The sequence below is a fragment of the Ascaphus truei genome, chromosome 14, assembly GCF_040206685.1.
Source record: "Ascaphus truei isolate aAscTru1 chromosome 14, aAscTru1.hap1, whole genome shotgun sequence".
Classification (NCBI taxonomy): Eukaryota; Metazoa; Chordata; class Amphibia; order Anura; family Ascaphidae; genus Ascaphus; species Ascaphus truei.
In genome coordinates, this window is record NC_134496.1 from 38613364 (window position 1) to 38631576 (window position 18213).

Below are 18213 nucleotides of genomic sequence, written 5' to 3' on the forward strand. Positions count from 1 at the left end.
GAGCGGAGTGATCACCTCCCCTCACTCACTTCCCCTCCACCCCCCCCGGCGCCGCTACACTCAGCGGGGGAGCGGAGTGATCACCTCCCCTCACTCACTTCCCCTCCACCCCCCCCCGGCGCCGCTACACTCAGCGGGGGAGCGGAGTGATCACCTCCCCTCACTCACTTCCCCTCCTCCCCCCCCCCGGCGCCGCTACACTCAGCGGGGGACCGGAGTGATCACCTCCCCTCACTCACTTCCCCTCCACCCCCCCCCCCCGGCGCCGCTACACTCAGCGGGGGAGCGGAGTGATCACCTCCCCTCACTCACTTCCCCTCCACCCCCTCCCGGCGCCCGCTACACTCAGCGGGGGAGCGGAGTGATCACCTCCCCTCACTCACTTCCCCTCCACCCCCCCCCCCGGCGCCGCTACAGTCAGCGGGGGAGCGGAGTGATCACCTCCCCTCACTCACTTCCCCTCCACCCCCCCCGGCGCCGCTACAGTCAGCGGGGGAGCGGCCACAACACGCTGCCTCCCGCCTCAGATCCACGTGGGAGCTGACGGACGGGTGAGTGAGCGGCCTTCACCTCCCCTCACCCACCCCTCACTACACTTCCCCTCCCTTCCACATCCCCTCCACTTCACCCCCCCTCCACCACCCCCCTTAACCTCCCCTCCACCCCCCCCCTTCACCTCCCCTCCACCCCCCCCCCCTTCACCTCCCCTCCACCCCCCCCTTCACCTCCCCTCCACCCCCCCCTTCACCTCCCCTCCACCCCCCCCCCTTCACCTCCCCTCTACCCCCCCCCTTCACCTCCCCTCCACCCCCCCCCCCCTTCACCTCCCCTCCACCCCCCCCCTTCACCCCCCCTTCACCTCCCCTCCACCCCCCCCTTCACCTCCCCTTCACCCCCCTTCACTCCCCCTTACAACCTCCCACCACCTCCCCCCCCTTCCCACCATCCCACCACCTCCCCCCCTTCCCACCTTCCCACCACCTCCCCCCTCTTCCCACCACCTCCCCCCCTTTCCACCGCCCCCCCCCCTTTCCACCGCCCCCCCCCCTTTTCACCGCCCCCCCCCTTCCCACCTCCCCCCCTTCCCACCACCTCCCCCCCTTCCCACCACCTCCTCCCCCTTCCCACCACCTCCTCCCCCTTCCCACCACCTCCTCCCCCTTCCCACCACCTCCTCCCCCTTCCCACCACCTCCTCCCCCTTCCCACCTCCTCCCCCCTTCCCACCACCTCCCCCCCCTTCCCACCACCTCCCCCCTCTTCCCCCCTTCCCACCACCTCTCCCCTCTTCCCCCCTTCCCACCACCTCCCCCCTCTTCCCACCACCTCCCCCCTTCCCCTCCTCCATCTCCCCCCTTCCCCTCCTCCATCTCCCCCCTTCCCCTCCTCCATCTCCCCCCTTCGCCTCCTCCCCCCTCCTCCACCTCCCCCCCCCTCCCCCCTCCTCCACCTCCCCCCTCCACCCTCCCCCCTCCTCCACCTCCCCCCCCTTCCCCTCCTCCACCTCCCCCCCCTTCCCCTCCTCCACCTCCCCCCCCTTCCCCTCCTCCACCTCCCCCTTCCCCTCCTCACCTCCCCCCTTACCCTCCTCACTTCCCCTCCACCTCCCCCTTTCCCCATCCCCCCTCTCCCCTCTTCCCCCCTCCACCCCTCTTTCCCCCCTTCCCCCCTCTTTCCCCCCTTTCCCTCCTCCCCCTTTTCCCCTCCCCCACCTTTACCCCCTTTCACCCTTACCTCCCCCCTTCACCCTTTCCCCCACCTCCCCCCCTCCCTCCTTCTCCTCCCCTCTTCCCCCTTCCTCTCCTCCCCCTTCCCTTCACCTCCTGTCACCACCCCCCCCTTCGCCTCCTGTCACCCCCCTCCTGTCACCCCCCCCCCCTCCCTTCACCTCCCGGCAACCCCCTCCACCTCCCGTCACCCCCCCTTCACCTCCCCTCACCCCCCCTTCACCTTCCCTCCGCCCCCCCTTCACCTCCCCTCACCATCCCCCACCACCCCCCCCTCACCACCCATCCTCACCTCCCCTCCGCCCCCCTTCACCTCCCCTCACCACCCCCCACCACCACTCCGACCTCACCTCCCCTCCTTCAACGCCTTTCGTCCGCCCTCCCGCCTCTGCCTTTCGCCCACCCGCACTTCTGCCTTTCACCCGCCCACCGCTCACATCCCCGCGCCACACAGCCGCCGCACGCACTAAACAGACCTGCCACACTCGACACACACCCGCCGCCTCTCACCCACCCACACACACTCGACACACACCTGCCGCATCCTGCCCCTACGCAACAATATCACTGACCAGCTGTCACCCGCACTCGCCACACACCCGCCGCCTCACACCCTAGCAGGACCCCGACCCACAGCCAGCACTCACAACCAATGCGCCACCCGTACTGAACACCCACCTGCCGCCTCACACACGCTCACACCCTAGCAGGACACACGCCTCACATTTTTACATCACTTATGTCACCAAAATATACATTGTACTGTGGTGTGTTTACAATAAACCATTTTTATACAACATCGTATTACATTTTCTTCCATCTTTCTTTTCAACATTATTATCCAACCTTTCCAACAAATACTCACCTATTGTTCCACCATTTATAAATAATACTACCTATTACGCATTTACATCCCGGGCAACGCCGGGTCTCTCAGCTAGTATATACTGTATATATAAAAAGAAGTTAATTATTTATTTATTTAATACAACAAATATATCATTTTATCTTGCACCAAAAATATAATTTTCACAAAAAAAATGTATTCCAAAACGTGGGGTCTTCTTTTTGGAATTGTATTTTTAGTGAAAAGCAAAATTATATATACTTTTTTTGTATTTCATAAATAATTTATTTCTCTATATATTGGGAATCGGTTATTATATTGTAACAATAAAGAGTGCCTATGTATGATGTATGGTGAGTTTAGTATTTGAATTCCAAATACGTTGCAGACACAAATTGAGGTCTGGGGGTGGCTAACATTCACTGTAGTCCATAAGAGGCAATGTCATGTATCTGGTCATCTAAAGTAAAAACAAATGCTGCACACCATAAATAAAAAATCATAATCGCAATACAGTGACCGTTGCGCCTGGGTTTGAAGGATAAATCCCATAACTAGAGTAGAGAGAAGCAACACAAGGCACTTTCGGATTTAGTTAATCTCATTTATTAAAGGCAATACACAACGTTTCGACCCATAGGTCTTTCTCAAGTGATGCCACAGTGATAAAGATGCCACTTTATTTCACTTGAGAAAGACCTATGGGTCGAAACGTTGTGTATTGGCTTTAATAAATGAGACTAACTAAATCCGAAAGTGCCTTGTGTTGCTTCTCTCTACTCTAGTCATCTAAATACATGTTACTGGGCTTTAATAGTAACTCAATGGCCAGCTAGATTTTGCAAAACGTTAGAGCTGGAAAGAAGAGCTGTTGTTTTAGTCTGTGACTGCAGATAGGAGTTTATATGCAGAATAAAACAATATGGTAATGCAGTACTATTTACTGGAGCTGGGCGGGATTTTTTGGCAAACTCAGAACCTCCTCGGATTGGCCAGTTTGTTTGGTCCGCGGATTACTGCAGATCAGTCTCAAAAAGGGTGATCCGCCATTTTCACATTTTTAAAAAAAAAAATCACTAACAATCCACATGGCGGATTAATTATCCGCAGTCGGATTGTTATTAATCCGCACTCAGATTAAATCTGCGGATAGAGAGTGCATATTTTTAACAATCTGAGTGCGGATGTTTAGCAAACCGCGATGCACATTTCTGATTCAATATGGAATCTGAGTGCAGAGTCTTAAAAACCCAGCCGGTTTGTATCCAATGGTGGATTCAGATTAATTCACTCTGATTTTATTAATACCCTATCCACAGGCGGATTTTGGTAGGGAGGACAGATTTGGTCTAAAAAACTTTGGAAATTCCGGGAAACGGATTTGGACCGGTTTGTCCATCTCTACTATTTACTTTATTAGATTGTGTTTGACATACCTGCAGGAATAATGCTGCCTGTGCCTATAGAGTACTAGAATTGTAGCTGCATTTGAAACGTTTGTGTTTGCTATGAATGTACCATATGCCTTCTCTAATTGCTGCAGAGGTGGTTGGACTGCAATGAAGCGTTTCTAAAGAGTCTTTATAAATTAAGCACAACTACGTGAGTATTAACAGATGCACTGTAGGTGCAAAATTAAGTATAAAGTATATCCCTACATTGCTGGTATAGACCAATTCATACACTTGTTCAGTCATGAAGGCAAATGTAGAACTCTTATAACACATTAAGTACAAGCTATCTCATGTACGGACCTCAAAATGTACATGGGATACATGATATGGAGGACATTTAATGCATTCCTTCCACTACTAATGCCCCATGGTATGTATCACTATTGAAGAAAACATGGATACATTGGACACACGGTGATGCAAAGCCACAGGACACCTTCCAGTCTCAGATCGCATAGTGGCGTAGCACTGCTTCGTATATTTAGGCTTTGGTCCCGCTGCGTCCAGCGGCGCACACAGCCACGTGCGCGTTCCTCACCAGCAGGGGTATCCTTCTTGAGCCGGTCCAAGTCCCCCCTCGCTGCATGGCTCACAACGCGCTGTGACGCGTCAGCCGCCAGGGGATGCAAGAAAATTGTGATCCCGAGCGGTGACGCGTCACGTGGTGCGCTGATGAGCCTATCAGTGGCGAGGGCGGGAGCGGGAGCTGTCAGAGAGCTTCCTCCACAAGGTAGGGGGTGGTGTGTGTGTGTGTGTATCAGTGTGTGTGAGGAGGGCATTTGTGGAGGTAGAGGGAGGGAGCGGGAGCTGCTTACCTTCCACCAGCCTCAGCAGCTCCCTCCTGCAGCCTGGGAGACCGAGCCCATGGAGGGAGGGGGGGAGTAGCGGGTCCCTCCGCTCAAACCACGGCCGCCGCTCCCGCTCCCTAGAGACCTCAAATAGCGGTCTGTGCCTCTCTGTGCGCTGCCTGCATGCAGTGCGGGCGCGCTGACTGAGGGAGCGGGCCGTAGCCTTAGCCATTTACAGCAGCTGATATGAATTTGGCTTTCATTTGACAGAATGATAGTTGAGTTGTATTCACACAGGTACTTCTGTTAAACCTTAGGTCGTTATAGGATTTGATGAGAGGAAAGTCATTTTGCAGTAGAAGTGACTCAGTGATTAAGGGCACTGACACTGAAAACAATGACACTGCCTTTGAAGCATGGGAGTGTGGTTAAAATAAAAAAGTTAGAAGACAATGCACTCACGCTGTTAGTTTCTGTTGAAGAATTCTGATGTCGTGCAGGAGAACAGAGAGCTCCAGTCCCACATCTGCCTGCAGTACAGTGCAGCTCTATCCATACCGGTCCACAACACACACACACTTCCAGCTTGGGATTCAAGAAAGCCTGTTTTCATCTGCAGGTGGTTATGAAAAAAAGCTTTCAGGTTACAAGACACCCTTTATCAGGCGCAGCGTATTGTCCAATAACCATAAAGGACAATACGCTTCCCTAACAAAGGGGGATTTGATAAATGTGAGTTTTTAAGCCATTACTGACTTATCTGCCTATTGCACATTTTGTATCTTAAATATAAGTTAGTTTTTCTCGTGCGGCATACTTTTTATAAATAGACATTTTAGTATTTCTTTATTAGTAACAATAGAAAGTAGCCCAGTGTGCCTGGTTACTGCTGGAGCAGCTGCAGCACAGAGCAATTGATTTCAGGTCTTTCGGAAGTAACGAGCTTTTAGATGGTTATTCATTTCGCTTCTTCAATGTATTAAAATACCTGGTCAGCGAAAGTCAAAGAGGTGACTGGCTACATTTAAATCTATTATCCATCCATATCTCATTTCTGTCATCTTTTGTCCTCTCTGCTGCCTACGATGGAGCCTCCTTTATTATATACGATTGCTGAATGCGAAGGAATTGTTCACAATTGCAGAAGAGAATGGCACAGAAGATCAAGATCATCAATGCTTTACTCTTTTATGCTGATCAAAAACTGTTGAAGAAACAAATGATAAAATGAGCATCTATTGTGAATGAAGGAAGTTAAATATATGACATATTTGCAGAATAATGGCAACTCTGCTTAAGCCTACATTTTATGGCCCGTTAGATAATCTCTGAGGATTTTTTTTATGAATGAGGTTTGCTCAGAGAGCCAAACTAAATGTGTTTAATTTTCCTAACCAATCACAATTTATCAAGGCCGGGCATTTCACGAGTAAACGTGTATATTTTTGTTACAATTTTAAATGAGAGAGATTATAATTACAATGGTTTCATTTCCCTAAACAACAAGGCAATTAGGAGATACTGTATTATGCAAAATGGTTTTAATGAGTAGAAAAGGCGAATCCTGAAAGCACAATGTAAACAGAAAGGGAGACTGTTAAGATACAGCTATAAACAAAAGACAGAGAAACCGCAATGCTACATCCAACATGACAAATCATATTGTTAAATACTTATCTGTTCTTCACTCATAAGTGAGGGTCACGTAGACTTTGTCCCCGGTGGCGGTGTGCGCGGTGGGAACAACATCCGTCCCTCTATGGTGCCGGGCGCAGGCGATGCCTGCACGCGCAAGTAGAGCTCGCAATGCGTGACCACGTTTTGTAAAGACAAGGATTTTGTCTTTTCTTGTGGTGACGGAGCGCTGGCCACGTCACGGCGGCGGGTCAGCCAATGAAGGGCGAACCAGCCACGTAACGTCATGGCCGCGCCCCCGCCACGCCTCCCCGTCGCAAATTGCCTGGAGTTCACCAGGCTGTGCTGACTCGGGTAACGAGCGCCCGCCAGGCACCCCGTCGTGCGAGCAGCGCGCGCACTGGGGCCTTAGCCTTAGCTAAATTAGTTTGGCCAAAGCATTTGTAAGCTTGCAGACCATGTGCTGATTTGATCTTATCCACAATGTTCTCAGTAACTGAACTCAGCAAATCCCATCACAATCCTTAAGTCTGTATTATAGCAAGCGCTTACGCGCATGACGTTGTGCGTGGAGCGCGCGTTTTCTGTATATAGGCCAAACGATGACGCGCGTGACTAGGAGGCGTGGCCATGACATCACAAGGGTAGGCCTCACTGTGATGAGCTCGAAGTGGCACGGCAGCCGCTCGAAAATACAAATGTCTTTGTTCTTCCACACAGCTGCCGCGCCGCCGCCGCTGTCTGCCGTGCGTGCGCGACGGCACTGGATACACTGTCATAGGGAGACAGGTATTTTCCATTACCGCGTGCACGCGCTTAGTATAATACAAGCCTTATGCTGAGTTTTTAGTCAGCGCGATTGTGCTAGCGTGCGGCAAGCACATATTGCTTAATGCCTATGAGGCCACCCCTAGTGCGCGCACGACGGAGCGCGATGGAGCGCGATGGAGCGCAGGGTTTCAAATCAGTACAAGAATGTGCATCAAGGTAACCCAAGGGATTTATTCTTTTGTGGTATCGAACTGCCGAGGGGGAGATTTCATCTTAATTTTAATTAAGAAAACATCCCAACACGAAACCAGCAGGAATTCGAGGCACATAGTGTGGAGCCAGCCGATGACCCAACCCTAATTCCATCAGTTAAACGTATTAAGAAATAGTTGAATTTTTTGTTTAAATAAAGAAAAAAACAGCACCTGTGTAACGGGTGCAAATCATATATCCTGTTGAAATATGACATTGCAAAAAACTGACACTTTTTTTGTTTTGATTTTCTAAACCTGCATTGTATGAAAAGTAGCGAGAGAAACAGCAAAGACTGGGGCTTGTGGTTAAGAAATTGGTATGTAACAGACTCTGTAATGTATCTCTTTATCTGCTACAACAGCCTCAGAGAAGGAAATCAAGTGTTCTAGAATGTGCAGCACAATGGATACTTGAGAAGATAGCAGTAAAGCGTATTAAACTATTATTACTACAGGAGGGTGAATGAAGTGTGCATCTAGCTTGGATGTTAAGGGCTGGGTTATGGGAAAGGGTTTCGCCATTGTAACACGCCAACGTTAGTGTAGGTTTGGCTGATAGCACCAAATTAACAGCCAGGACCATTCCTCATAAAGCTTTCCGTTGTCCTCCTGTGAGGAGGCTAATTCTGCGAGAGCCTTATCTACATTGACAGGGAATTTGAAAATACAGATATCGCACCTTCTGTCACCTTAAATAACGAAGGGTCCAACAATGCATTGGTTTTCAGTTCCCTGTGGCATGTATGTTGTGTAAAGAAGATATAAAGACAGTCATTATGTCGGCAACACTTTATTACATAGGTTAAGTAGAATATTTGGGTTGACGTGCATGGAAATAGCATCAATGCACTCTACTCGGTTGTCTATTGAGAGCTAAACAAGTAAGAGGTTCATTGACATCCACTCACTGCCCTCTGCGTTGTATTCCATGCCTAGTACACCGGCTTCTTCTGCCTCTGTGCCCCGCATTGTCTGCTTTCATTGTGCTGCACAAAGCAGGACCACTGCCTGGCTCCCTGTCTAAATAATGGGAAGTCAGCATATTACTGGCCCTTTGCTTTTACACAACTTGCTGGTCTTTTTATTCCTTATGTGTCATTGCACTAGCGAAATGCTTCTCTGTACTGCTGTTAAGGTCATAAAAATTGAATATGTTGCTTTAAGATGCCCAAATGCCTTTTCAACTATTTTTCGGTCACACGGTTTTCATGTAACACATTATGCCCACACATGTCATACTAAAAGCTCCACAGCCTATTTTTAAGAAAAAGCACAAACAAGTACGAACTAGTACTGTACAACACTATAGTTTACAACTTAATTGCCATATAGCACACAGACGACTTGTCTCAAGTTGGGTATATCAATAAGAATCAACAGAAATCTTGTTTTTCACAGAAGAAGCAATCAACCAGCTGCAAGAGGTGGTTACTGCCACATGAACATACAATCTGTAGGTTCTTGTGTCAATTAGACAAATAAGAAATATTCCACAGCTGTTCACAGTTCTGCAGATCCCAGAACTCAGTGTTGTTTAAATGTTCAGTTTTGAAAGGCATGGCTTAACAATCGCAGCGTTAATAAAATGTGTAAATATACATACCGCCGACATTAAAAGTTTATTGAAGATTATTGCTCCGCAAAGTCTCTTTTTTTACTACTGTGACATTTCAGAAGTGTGACATAAAGCTTAAATATGGTTTACTTTTTTTGTCATCAGACTACGTTCTTTAAGCCAGAAAGTATAATTCATTTTTTTGTAGATAAAAGCGAAAGCTTTTACGACCTATCATTTTTTTTATCCATATCATCAATTATATATACTGTATGATTACACGGAGCAGCACATATTTTGAATGAACCATCGTGTCATATAGAAGTTGCCATAGAATTACAATTTGACTCATTACATTGAATCACTGTTTACTACAAGCATCCAAAACTCATTTAACGCAGAACGCTTAAAGTATAGAGCTATGAAATCAGCAGGAGAAATGTAAAATTAACTTCTCTGCATTCTAACATGATGTGAATATATTTTGTTGTACACAGCAACAAAACTAACATTTAAAACGGCAATCCCATCCATTTTCAGCATTGATTTCGGTTTTTTTTACACCATTGGTTCTCCGGGACTAAATTGTGCTATTTTTGGCTTTCCGGACACCCCAGTTTCTGACATATTTACCTCTTCAGTTGCCAGTAACCTTCAGGTGAATTGAAAGATGTATCTTCAAGATGAGGGGAGCGCAGGTTCACACCCGAAAATACAAGAAAAATAGCAGAGTAGGGTGTAATACGTTCTCAATGGTGGTGGTCTATGTGTTAGGGAATTGCATTAATAGCAGGGGTGGGCAACTCCAGTGCTCAAGGGCCACCAACAGGTCAGAGTTTCAGGATATCCCTGCTTCAGCACAGGTGCTCAATCAGTGGCTCAGTCGAAGAATGTACATTCACATTTCAAAGATGGTGCAGGGGTCGTCCAATCAGAAGACACAAGGTCATCCCCTGATGATTGATTGCATCAATGTATCATGGATCTTGCTCCAAGCTTTGTACCATATGGGTCAGCTTGCGATTGGTGGAGTGTTAATAGCAGGAGTTGGAAAGGAGTTACATGATGCACAGATTATTATAAAATGTATGTTCATCTCTGTTTTTCTTTTTAAATCAGTTATTCATGTAAAATTAATCCGCCAAATCTGAAGCAACGTAAGCATTCCAGATAACAATTTTTGTCACATGTAGGAAAAACTTTGTAACATTTGATGCAAACGCAAAGTGAAAACGGAGCAGTGCGTCCATCCAAACTTCTATTCACACTTCCTTTACAGGAATACATCAGCCTATTATTTGTACAAATTATCTTTTAAGGAGAGTTTCAATTCAACATTATTTTTGTTAACCAATGAAATTTCAATTAAAGGCTGCATTTGAGAACAGTTAGAACCAATGACATCATTCAAACATCATCTGCAACATGATAACATTCCCTTGTTGCTTGTTCTTTGTCTCTTGTTGTGTCTGGTTGTATATTCTCAGCATATATGATACGTTTGGCCAGGCAATACTTCTATTCACCTTACTTGCTTTTCTAAGTAATCATTAATTAGTAGCTTCTCTCAGTGCCAGTTTCTAATTACTGGCGCCAGCGATTGAGTATCACAAAGTGTAGATGGGAAATGCAGTACGTTGTGTTCCAATCATGTTCTCCCAGTAAGTCATTCTTGCTAGGCAAACACCTGGTTGGTATGTGACATGGACAATGCTTAGCATTAGAAACCAGAAGACACATAGAAGTGTTCAAACTTTGCCTAATCTGCTTTGTAACGCTGTCCTCTTCAGCACTGCGTGTTTGTGCATCATTAAGTGGACGTGAATCATTTTGCATTGGTTTCTGTAGATATAAACCATCGGCATTGTTTAGAAAGTGTTGCTGTTGTCTTCTTTATTACTTATTTTTTAATGATTGCCCTTGTTTTGGCACAAGCTACTTTTACCCCGCCAATGGTAAAGGGAACACGTATCACCTGCTCCAGGCAAACCTCTGTGTTACAAAGCTCCTTAACTTGCTCACAAAAGTGACATGAAATCTTTTAGTAAATTGTGTTTGACAACCAGAACCAAAGTATCAGAGATATTTCCCAGTTTTTGGTACTACAACATATTATATGCCTTGATAACTATCCTCCATTCAATACAACTAGTTGTTGTTTGGACTTGGTAAATCCAACCTAAGGATTAAACAAGAACTGAAAGTTTTAGTAGCTTTTTTGGTCATGGAAAAGAGTTCATCTTTATGTTGTGATACGTTTTATTGGCCCAACATCTATAGTGCACAGATAACTTATGCTGTAGGTCCATTTTACATGTGTACTGCTATATGATGTAGAGACATTGTCAAACCATTTTTGCATTATAATTTAATCTATGAAGAACTCTCTCTTGTTGGTCCATTAAAATGTACCACAACCTCTGACAAATTTACAACAAACGAAAACAACAGAAATTGTCCTCAGATGACTTAGGTGGGTGGGGGAGGGGGGTGAAACCTAACACACTGGCAAGCACCTGCATCATTGCTGAGATAAGTAGTTCTTTTTCAGACCACAACTTGTGTTGGACATTCCTAATATACAAGAGTTTTTCTTCAGTATTGGTTTAGTGCTCTGTAAGACATTGGTTGTACAACATGAAGGAGCCTGGAGGAGTCTGAATATGCTCGGCAATCCACAGTACTTTTTCAAGAAGTGATCTCTTCTAATGGACCAACATGAGAGTTTTCCATAGATGTACAATATAGGTATGGACTTCAGAGCCAGGTCACAAAACAACACAGAGGAGAAAGGGAACACTCGCACTCTCCCCACTGGCACAGGCAGTGAGCGACTTGAGGCGCGCTTCAACCTGGCTCTGAAGTCCAGCTACGGTGGCCTCTGGTCTTTTGGCGTTCAGAGGCCACCGTGCCTGGACTTTGGATAGCTGACGTGACACCATCCCAGAGCCCTGAAAGTAAGGGGAGAGATCGGAAGACATGCGCACGGAGGACGGGCAGCTGTCTCAGAGAAACCGGAGCCAGGTTGAAGCACTCCTGTGCCAGTGGGGAGAGTGCGAGTGTTCCCTTTCTCGTCTGTGTTGTTTTGTGACCTGCAGTAAAAAGTTCATATGCTATTTGCTTTCCTGCATGTGTTTCTTTGTGCATGAGGTTACATTACCCTCAAGAACAAGTGATTCTAAGCTTTACAGATATGAGGACTGCTGCAGGGGACCAGTGATATGTTTGTTTTTCCATTTAAATGTCCAGTGAATATCAGGACCCAGGGAGTCCCCAGAACTAATCATACTGTGATTAAGATCCGGGTGACCCTGCAGATAGAAAAAAATGTATATTGAAATTCACAGGGATTGCTGCTTGAAACAACTACCTTCACTTCTATTATTATCTATATGATACTCTTCCAGTTGTGAATTGCACATTTTATGGAACTATTTGCTTCTTCAGTGTTACAGTAAAAGTTCACTCAGTCATTCACTGTTAAATTATGAAATGTTCTGTAGCCGAGGCTTTAAAATATATATATATATGTATGCTGTATGCTGCACACTTTCGGCAAGTGACCTAAAAGAAGGAGACTGATTGCATGCTTTGAGCATCCTAATTTCTGCACCTATAGCTATAAACATGAAAGACTTTCAAAATCCAGAGGGCAGTGTATATTTAATCTAAATTCAACGTGCTGCCATCTTTTAGGGTAAAGAAGTGGGGAATCTGTCCCAGGAGGCTGCCTGTGGAAGTTTTGTTATGTCATTGCCCTAAAACACTGTAATTCTGTCAGGAATGGCACAGATAGGAATCGGAATGGAAATTAATTGAAAGAGAAGAATGATGGGATCCTTCACGGGCTCTGAGTTCTTCAGATATCACTCTATCAATGCCTACGCCATAACTCCATTCCTTCAAAGGAAAGCAAAGTCGCATTATGAAAAGGGTTATTGAAGTCATGTGGTTCAGTGACTTACCTAAGGTGACCTCTGTGTGAAGGTCAAATCGGGAACACTAATATGCCTATTACGAAACGTAACCGTTTATCGTTCTCTGTAGAACATATCCTACATTCAGGTAAAATAATTGGCATTGAAATCTCAAAATGTATTCTCTTCTTTCATGTGTTTCATGAAGCATTATTTCTTATTTTTTGTAACCCACCACAGGTCGAAGACAAAGGCAACGCAGGGGAGTATGGAAATTAAAACAAAGGGCACAGATAACCCCCAAATTCAAATGTGTGCACAGACACAGATCTTTTCATTAAAATGAAAACACTGGAATAACAAAAAAAATTAAACACGGATTTTTCACCTAAAAATAAACTCCGAGAAATAGGACTCTCAATGTCAAGTTCAAAGAGCTGGTCATTGTATTCTGTGTGTGAAATGTTATCTTCGCTTTCCTTCTGTGGCAATACATGTAGCTCGTCACTTCAAGTGTCCATTTCCAGTGCTGATTCTTTGTTCTTTGAGGCTGTTACTTTCATTATAAATTAATGTTCACCTCTCCCGTGGATCCCCAACCCCATCACAATTAAAGAACTTCACAAACATGAGAATATAATATTAGAGCACTGCTTGATTGTTCCCAAAGCAGGGTTATGTTGGGGATTCCCAAGGAGAGGATTAAAAAACAAATATTTCTAAAATATCAATAATTTTATAACATTTTGTTGTTCATAAAATGCTTTACTAGGGAATAATACATTGAGAGTTTAGCTCTCATTTTCAAGTTGTCGAGGAGAAAAGATGAGCCATCCTAGTGTTTGAATTCCTGTATTATATCTATATAATTCACTGTATATTTAACTGTCCTGTTTCATTGTTCTTTCAGCAGTCTTTTTTATTTATTTTCTAGGAATCTTGGAAAATCTGGACTCAGAGTATCATGTTTGGGGCTTGGTAAGTATAAGAAGCCACACCATATATACATGAAAATCAAGAGCAATTATGTGGAATTTTAATGACGACAAATCCTCCAACATTCGGCACATAGAAATAGATAGCACTGTAATTCCTCTACTCTTGCTTGTTGGAAGTACTTCCAAGAAATTGCTATAGAAGTCCCCTAACCTATGCAAATCCCCAGTAGAGATAGGCGCACCTGTCACAATCCGTGTAGATGAATCCAAAACTGCCATTGGTTAGAATCTGTACGGATTTTTATCAATCCAATCCATGGATTCCGCCACTCGCTGGGCGATTTGAAAGAATCCAATCCACGGAGTCCAGGAATCCGCGGATTGGATTCTTAAAAATCTGCCAACTGATTGCAGAATCCGCTATGTGGATTGTCAGTGATAGAAAATAAAAAATATCCTGAAAAGAGGAATCACCCTTTTGGAAATGGATTCGAGGAAATCCGCAGACCAAAGGAACCACATGATCCGCGGCGGATCCAAATCCGCAAAAAAATATTCGCCCATCTCTACACACTACACACCAAGCAAGTTATGTTCAGTAGGTACAGCTGGTCTAACAGGACACCAGAGCATGTACCGGGTTTCTGCTAAATAGGTACAGTTAGAAGGTAAGTGGCGGGTGTACAAATGGGATTTTAATGATTGGTGTCAAATGTTAAGTAAATTCAGAGTGGATTTTTGTGCAAATTACCTTTTACTTTTCATCTTTCACCCTCATTATCACATACTACACTGGGAAACTATCAATTAGTTTCAGTTTTCTGCCAATTTAGAAAAAGGTGTATCAGTTTGAGTAATCACAGTTAAATGACCATACTGTACCATTCATGTTCTAAGGCAACAATTTGCTCAATAATTGAAATACATTTTTGTTCAACAGGATTAGAACCAGGGATCCTCCAGAGCTGAACTGCTCGATTTTCAGCTCCGGAGACCCCCTGGATCCCGCGATACTTGCAGTTTTCAGTGCAGGCGCATGCCCTACTTACGTCCTCGGTTGCAGCTTCCTACTGGCCTGTAGTTTAGTGGCCATTTTGTTTCCCCAAAAGGGGAGAACACCCGCCCCCAAAATTGTAAGAACGATGAGAACCAAGGGGCTAGAGTGGTACAAGAGTGGGGGGGAGAGGGTCCCAGAGCTAACAAAAAAAAATGGATTGTTTAAGCTCTGCAGGTTGCTCTGGTGCTAATCACGTTAAAATAAAAAATGAAGCTGGGGTTGCTGTTAATGTGACCACACATTAAAAAAGTTATGGTGGGTAAAAAAAGTGACAAAACCCTTCACCGTACAGGTACCCTTGCACCGATGAGACCCAAAAGTTCTAAACAACAGTCTGTGAGTAGGGTTACAGGCTCTGCACTTCTTTAACCCAGGCTGTGCTGAGAAGCTGTGTAATGCAGCAGGCATAAGCTTATGGGGTCCCATGTTAAAATGAATAAGAAGTAAAGAGTGACACACTGTGCTCATTTGCATGTCATTACCCAGAATCCCTGGCTGCAATGAAAGCACTGTTTGCTAAGCGATAATGGGGAAAGACCGGGTTGCAGACCTGTGGTATTTTTATTTGGTGTTTTAGTATGCAAATACATCTAAATGTCTGGTAGTACTTTATCCTGTGCTATATAACACTTAATTTGTCTTCCACTGGATTAAAATAAATCTTCGGTTTTAATACTGAATTGAAATATTTGTGCATTTTGTAATCTATGAATTAAATGTAATCAGTCTAAACTCATTTTTTTTAGCCTTTTGGTTTCCTTTCCTGAGAATCTGCATTACTGTAGAGCAGGGGTGACCAACTCCAGTCCTCAAGAGCTAATAAACAGGTCAGGTTTTCTGGATATCCCTGCTTCAGCACAGGTGTCTCAATCAGTGGCTCATTCTAATCAGTGGCTCAGTCAAAGACTGAGCCACTGATTGAGCCACCTGTGCTGAAGCAGGGACTTATTGAGCCATCTGTGTTGAAGCAGGGATTTCCTTAAAGTGGAAAGAAAGTTATATCTGTGGCGCTCTGCACTAATGACAACTATATTATAATAGGATAAATATTAATATAAATATCAATATACACCCAGTATCAGTGATGTGGCCCGTCCAGTGAGGTGCTCCACGTGGTGATATGGTACATGAAAAGATAATAAAAAATCATAGCATAATTCTGCAAAAGACAATAGACCAACATATAACAAGCAATAACATACAAGACAAACGCTGAGAACAACAGGTGACAATTAATAATATAAACACATTTAATTAAGACATATCATAGATAAAATACATATAAAAAAGGTCCCAACAGGACACTCATACTCGAGTGAAGGTACCTGCTTACCAGAGGCGAGGAGGTATTATGCGATGGATAAATCAAAGAGTATCCCCTCTTATGGATGAGCAGCTGCTGGCTCAGGCGTCCGCTCCTGGGCGTGGAGCTCTCCTGTTCGTGCGGTAACAGACCTCTCCAGTCTGTGGCGTTCGCCTCCGTCTCCGGTCCAATCTGCGCATGTGCAGTGGCAGCTGTGAGGTCGTGGCTGCAGATTCGTCTGGCCCAGGCTCCGCCGAGTGATGAAACGAATGGCGGCAGATTCGGTGCCAAAATAAATGTCAGGCTGCAAAGGTTGACTTCAAAAGGGGATATCGAGTGAGTGGAGATGTAGACTGTCACGCAGGACCACCCTCCGCGTTTCGGAAGTCGTGATTATTATTGAAGTCAACCTTTGCAGCCTGACATTTATTTGGCACCGAATCTGCCGCCATCCGTTTCATCACTCGGCGGAGCCTGGGCCAGACGAATCTGCGGCCACGACCTCACAGCTGCCACTGCACATGCGCAGATTGGACCGGAGACGGAGGCGAACGCCACAGACTGGAGAGGTCTGTTACCGCACGAACAGGAGAGCTCCACGCCCAGGAGCGGACGCCTGAGCCAGCAGCTGCTCATCCATAAGAGGGGATACTCTTTGATTTATCCATCGCATAATACCTCCTCGCCTCTGGTAAGCAGGTACCTTCACTCGAGTATGAGTGTCCTGTTGGGACCTTTTTTATATGTATTTTATCTATGTTATGTCTTAATTAAATGTGTTTATATTATTAATTGTCACCTGTTGTTCTCAGCGTTTGTCTTGTATGTTATTGTTAGTTATATATGTTGGTCTATTGTCTTTTGCAGTATTATGCTATGATTTTTTATTATCTTTTCATGTACCATATCACCACGTGGAGCACCTCACTGGACGGGCCACATCACTGATACTGGTTGTATATTGATATTTATATTAATATTTATCCTATTATAATATAGTTGTCATTAGTGCAGAGCACCACAGATATAACTTTCTGTCCACTTCCAGTTGTCTGACCAGGGGTCAGAGTTATATCATAGGCAGCCGGCTTACTTTTTAGGACATAGCGCTACCTGTTTTTTCTTCCAGGGATTTCCTTAAAACCTGACCTGTTTGGTAGCTCTTGAGAACTGGAGTTGGCTACCCCTGCTGTTGAGGCATATACTGTAGCTTTACTGCACCAGTTGTTTTTAATGGTATTCCCTCCTAGGTCTTTCTCTCTCCCACCCCTCCATTCTCACTCTCCCTCCCCTATTCTCTCTCTCCCTCCCCTATTCTCTCTCTCACACCTCTCCCCCCATTCTCTCTCCCTTCCCATTCTCTCTATCCCACCCCACCATTCTCTCTGCCCCCCACCCCTCATCCCCTCTTCCCCCCCCCCCTCCCATCCCCTCTTCCCCATTCCCTCTCTCCCCCACTCACGTAAATGTCCCTACCTAGCTGTGGAGTGGGGCTGTCCGCTTCCGCCATCACCGTCCTATGACAGCATCCTCTGCCGTCACCGTCCTCTGCCGCTGGCCCCCAAAATATGCAACCCTCGGCAACTGCCTAGTTCGCCTAGGCCTACAGTATAACCAACACTGGTTCTAATCCTGTAGGGTCAAACATCAATACACCATTGTAGTCACAGGGTGCCTTAGTCTTGTCAACACAATATAGTTCTTATGGTAATCCTTCTAGGAAGTGTGTTATGACACCTTTAAATATACTTTGCATAGCCATTAGTATATCTCCCAGGGTACCTCAGGTGTGCACCTTTTTGAGCATGGGCATCTCTCCGTAAGTTATTTAGAGGTAGGTTTAAGGGGTTATATATACAACTTGGGACACTATTAAATTAAGTCTCCCCATCCCCCACTGATCCAGGCAGGACCTGTATGATACAGAATATGGTTTTTCAATTAAATGAAATGTCTATCTAGTATGTT

General features: G+C 45.5%; 1 protein-coding gene across 3 annotated transcripts in view; it reads left to right on the forward strand.

Moving 5' to 3' along the window:
* The window catches only part of KCNAB1 (potassium voltage-gated channel subfamily A regulatory beta subunit 1), a 127709-nt gene that overhangs the window by 68470 nt on the left and 41026 nt on the right, over positions 1 to 18213 (forward strand). For all 3 annotated transcript variants that reach the window (XM_075570540.1, XM_075570541.1, XM_075570542.1), the window contains exon 2: positions 13882 to 13925. In XM_075570540.1, the coding sequence (XP_075426655.1) occupies positions 13882 to 13925 (44 nt within the window). The remainder of the gene's footprint in view (positions 1 to 13881; positions 13926 to 18213) is intronic.